We start from the raw sequence: 5,430 nt of genomic DNA on the forward strand, positions 1-5,430 counted from the left end.
GCTCAGGTTTTTAGAGAGCCACTTAATGTTGAGTTGAATGCACGAGGTTCACGGGAGCCATTTCGTGCTGAACAAACTGCACACACAGCCAGTGGGTTATATGGTGCAGAATTCAATGCACACTCATTTAGAGAACAATACTGTTCTGAACAAAATGTACAAGCTCCGTGTGAGTCATTTAATAGTGAACATTTTTCACAGACAATTAGGTACCCATGTCCACGTTGTGGCAATATTAGTGGTGCAGGTAAGCCTTATGTAAACCAATCAAAGGTATCTTGGACTAAGGTTCCGATGCGACGCGGAGTGAATGTACAGTCTGTAGGCCAAAATAATCTTGGACAAGGCCCAGATATACATCAGCGTAACATTTATTTTTCAAAACACAATACTAAAGGTACTCCCAATGTACAGGGTAGGCAGGATCAGTTCATGAAAAATGAACGAACTGTGTCTTATAGGAATGAAAATGAAACGCAGTGTAAACAGTACATTAATAATGAAAGTAGAATGCCGTCTTCATTGGCACAGATGAATTTAATGCAGCCAAATATGGCACGTCCTGCTATACAATGCAATTTTGATAAATTGCTAGGACAAAGTGTTTTCCGTTCATTGGAACAGCAAATTAAGTCATTACCGATAATTGATGGCACAGATAGCCATTCTTGCTTTATCTTTCTGGTTAGGTTAGATGAGCTTATAAGGAGGTATGATTTAGAATTGGAAGCTATTTTGGTAGCAAGTTTAACCCAAACTAGGGGTGAATTTAACAGAACCTTTCATTCTTTCCTTACACGTTGTAATGATTGGGAGGAAATTTGTACTAATTTGTTATGTAAATATATATCCACAGTAGGTCGTACACAATATGTACGAAAATTCTTCTACCGATTAATGAATGATGGGGAAGAACTTGGAACATTTTTCCAAGAGAAAATCAGTGTTGCCAATGTTCTTGGTATGACATACACTGAACAAATATTTTGTAATATTGTAACCAGTCTGGTTTTACCAGAAATATATCAAAATTGTTTTGGGGAAGCCATACCATCTTCAGTTTCTGAATTGTTGACCATAGCGCAAACTTACGATCATTTTGTTAAATATCAAAGAGATTATATGTCACTTAAAACAATGCCACCTGCTATAAATATACCGAACATTTTTGAAGAATCACAAAATCATTCTAAAAATCAAAAACAAGTTTCTGGCTTGCAAACGGAAAAACGTAATCTTATTAGATGCTATAAATGTGCTGGTTATGGACATACTCAGCGGTTCTGTGTTAGTGGAAAAACTATGCGTACATCAGTGCCACCTTCAAAAACACTAATTAATATGCAGCGTGATAAACAAATATTATTCATTATTGTGCTAATTGCGGGCATCACAAACTCTTGTTTATTGGACACAGCTTCTAGTATCAATTTGATAAGCAGAAAATATTTACGACAAATTATGTGTCGTGTTCCTATAAAACCTACTTCAGCAGAATTAGTGACTACCACTGTTGATGGTCATTTGGTTGAACTTCATGAAAACACAGAAATTAAATTTTCAATTCAAGGTTGTGAATTCAGTGAAACATTTTACATCATAAACTCTCCACATTTTGATTTGCTGTTAGGAAATAACTTTCTTTTAAAATGGAAAGCTGATATCAAATTGAGTGCCAAACAATTTATAATTGAACAGAAGAATCTTACTGTTCCTCTATTTTGGAGGGATTATTTGTCTCCAATGGAAACTACTCGTCCTATATCTCATTCCAGCGTCTCCGATGCGGTCCGGAGTCACTCTAGAGAGAGGCGCAATGGACAAAGGATCGTTCGGGAAGGACACTGGAAACCAAAAACAAATAAACAAGGTGCCCAGCAGAAACAGCACTGTTCCTTTATGGCAGCAGATTCCGGTGGACCGGAGGACCAGGCCACAACAAAGAAACCAGGTAGTGAATACCTTGTTTATTATCATAATAAAACGAATAGCATTAATGACATATATGATGAATGTGATTCTAACAATTGTAATTTTGATAATACTTCCTCTCTTTCAGTTAAACTTGTAGAACAATACCCAGATTTACCATGTTATGTTGAAAATCTTTGTGAGAGATATAGTGATGTTATCACTGAACAACTAGGGACAATAAAGGGGTTCACTTATGAAATAGAAATGGAGGATGAAACTCCAGTACGTCTCCCCCCATATCAAATTACAGGCCCTAAACTTAAGGCTCTTGATAATTATATAAATCAGCTTATCGACAAGGGAGTGGTTCGTGAGATTGATTTCTCTCCTTATTCGTCTCCGTGCTTTTTAGTCCACAATAAGGACGGTACTCCTAGACTTGTGATAGCATATTCTGAAATCAATAAGAAAGTAAGGGTTAACAGTTATCCATCCCCGCATGTAGAAGCTACTATAGCGAATTTAGGAAAGGATACCATCTTCGGAAGATTAGATATAAAGCAAAGTTTCTATCAATTCTCTATCTCTGAGAGTAGTAGAAAATATACTACGTTTTGTACACCTAACCGTTTACTAGAACATTTAGTTCTTCCAATGGGATTTCGTTTGAGCCCATATGTTCTTACCAGTTTCATGTATAAAATCTTTGGGGATTTAGTAGGTAAAAATCTTGAAATTTTTCAAGATGATTTCCTTATTCATGCCTCAGATATTGAAACATACAAAAGAGTATTAGAGGAAATTCTCGAACGTTTTCGAAAATGGGGAATTACAGTTTCAAAAAGGAAAACACAACTCTTCCAAACTAAAATCAAATTCCTAGGTTATGAATTTGAAGCGGGAGAAACTAGAATTGATCCGGAACGGATAGACACAATTCTTAAATTACCTAAGCCCAAAAACAAAAAAGGAGTAAATCGTATTTGTGGGTTTTTTAATTATTTCCGAAAATACGTGAAAGATTATGCGGAAATCATGGAACCTCTTCACCGTTTAAGATCCAATAAAATTAAATTTCACTGGGGTGAGAGGGAAGATGAAGCCTATAATAATATTAAGCAAGCATTTGTTGAACATGCTGTATTACAATTACCAGACATGAATAAATCCTTTGTCATTCATGTGGATAGTACTTACAAGAAACATTCCGCTATACTTTCTCAATATGATGATGATGGCCTTCTTAGACCCGTATCATTTTTCTCTAAGAATATTTCATCAGTAGATTGGTCAAAAAGCATATACGAACTTGAACTACGTTCTCTTCTCCTAGCTATAGAAAAATTTGAAATGTATCTTATAAAACCCTTTACTGTTTTTTGTGATAATTCATCAGTCACGTGGTTGTTACGGAATCATAAGCGACAACGTAAGTATGGTACATTAATTGAAAAACTATCTAAATATTCCTTCAAGGTTGTTTATCTCCGCAGTAAGCAGAACTTTTTATCTGATTTTATTTCGCGCACGAACAATGGTGTGGAATTCTATACTAATGATCCTTCAGTTAATGAACTTGAAGAATTTGAAGGGAAACCAGTCAACCTTAGTTTCGCCAATTTTTGGAGTTCACCCTTGTTTAGTAAACCGTTAAAAGAACATCAAATGGAAGATCCTGAAGTACGGAATATTATCCAAGAAGTGCGGCGAGGTCAAAGGGCGGATGAATTCTGTCTTAAGGACGGAATCTTGATGAAGAAGACCCGAGGCAGAAGAGACCATGGTTGGAGGATAGTCATCCCTAAGGAAATGGTGTATCCCATCATGAAATATTTTCACTGTGATGAGATGGGCGGATTTCACGCTGGATATTCCAAGACGATAGCGAAGATAGCCTCTAGATGTACCTGGAAGACCTTATACCGTGACGTCAGAGAATACGTGAAAGGATGTCAGCGATGTCAACTCTGCAAGGACACCAACAGAAAAAAAACAAGGAGTCTACTACAGTAGGAAAGTTACTACGCCAAACAACAGTTGGTATTTAGACACTGTTGGCCAGCTTCCAAATTCTGGACCTTATCGTCATATTCTCGTCATTACGGACGCAGCATCACGATTCGTCATGCTTCAACCTTTGCGTTCCTTGAATTCCAAGGTTATATGCAAACATTTAATGAAGTTGTTCATGTTAGTTGGACAACCTCAGAAAATCATTCATGATCGTGCTCAGGTGTTCTGTAGTCATCACATGAAACAATTTCTCTTTAGTTTAGGTATCCAGGATGTGAGTACAGCTCCGTACAATCCTAGCAGTAACCTTTGTGAAAGAGTGAACAGAGTGCTTAAGAACATGCTCCGTGTTTATTGTAATGAACACCAAAATAATTGGGCTGAACTGTTGGACAGAATCCAATTCACCTTAAACTGCAGTAAGAGTGAGAGTACGGGATACGAGCCATCTGAATTGTTTCTTGGCAGAAGACTTTATACACCTTTGGACGTGTTGTGGGAAATAGACTTCGACGAGTTAACTAAGGCGCCGGATAAAGAAGAAAGGTTGAGGAGAGTCATCATCAACATTGATAAAGCCTGGCGTAGAAAGGAGAAATGTTATAATAAGAATAGAGAACCTAGTAATTATTCGGAAGGTCAGAAGGTATTGGTTAGGAAGTTTCAAAAGGCTTCATTACTTAAACATTATACTCCTAAATTATCCCCCTTATTTTATGGGCCATTTGAGGTCATTAATAAACCTACGTTAAACACTCTATGGTTAAGAAAATGTGATCAACCTAGTGTTGTCATTAAGAGACACATAAATCATATTAAACCTTATGTTGATAACAATAATGAATCTTAATATGTATATGTTACCTTGTAATCATTGTTAGATATTTTCTGTGGGTTTATTATTTTTTTTCTTTCCAGAGAGAAGTATTCCATATCCTCCTAATACTTTGTAAAGCAGGCGTGGCAATAAGATGTAATATGTAAGAGGGTAGTTTATTATAAGATTCTGGAAAACTGTAAGTAGGAAAATTATTTCTTGGTCAACAATTCATATTCCATTTATTGTGGACTATTCCTTTTGTAATAAGGTTAGTATCCTATATAGAGAGAGGGGTAGGATATATTATGTAACGTAATAGTCCCAATAAATGTAATTTTTGTATGCTTTGTATATGAACATTTGTAAGAGCGCAAAGATAAAACCTACATAGAGGGAGAGATAGTCTAGCATTGATAGGCCTATGTCTGAAGTGAGCTACCATCTGGTGGGCAATTTCGGTACCAGGTCGAGAACTAAGCCGGGCCGTTACGAATCTGCCTCACTTTGGATCTAGCAGGTAAGACGTAGAGATGTAGTTTAGCTCGCGTCTATAATAGGTTATAATTTATATAATGTAAGAACTCATATCCTTTTAAATTCTATGTAAATGGGAAAGGAAGTCTTATGGTATCTTCCCGGCATAAAAAGGCTTCATTTAAATATATTTTTGGAGAAATAAACCT

At 36.4% G+C, this 5,430-nt stretch overlaps 1 protein-coding gene across 1 annotated transcript; it reads left to right on the top strand.

The window, feature by feature from the left end:
- The first annotated feature begins 747 nt into the window (after positions 1-747).
- Positions 748-5,061, top strand: LOC145694684 (uncharacterized). The gene is made up of 2 exons (XM_081771190.1): positions 748-1,951; positions 4,846-5,061. Exons 1-2 carry the CDS (start codon positions 898-900, stop codon positions 4,878-4,880), a joined length of 1,089 nt encoding a protein of 362 aa, XP_081627316.1. The 5' UTR covers positions 748-897; the 3' UTR covers positions 4,881-5,061.
- Positions 5,062-5,430: the final 369 nt, after the last annotated feature.

The sequence above is a fragment of the Thermobia domestica genome, chromosome 9 (genome assembly GCF_964235325.1).
Source record: "Thermobia domestica chromosome 9, izTheDome1.hap1.1, whole genome shotgun sequence".
NCBI classification, from domain to species: domain Eukaryota; kingdom Metazoa; phylum Arthropoda; class Insecta; order Zygentoma; family Lepismatidae; genus Thermobia; species Thermobia domestica.

What these genes read in the sequence shown, in the direction of transcription:
- LOC145694684 (XM_081771190.1), top strand. Translation starts at nt 898, where the DNA reads ATGAATGATGGGGAAGAACTTGGAACATTTTTCCAAGAGAAAATCAGT. An exon ending in GGCCACAACAAAGAAACCAG is followed by an intron (nt 1,952 to 4,845) that starts GTAGTGAATACC and finishes TTTTCTTTCCAG; the next exon opens with AGAGAAGTATTCCATATCCT.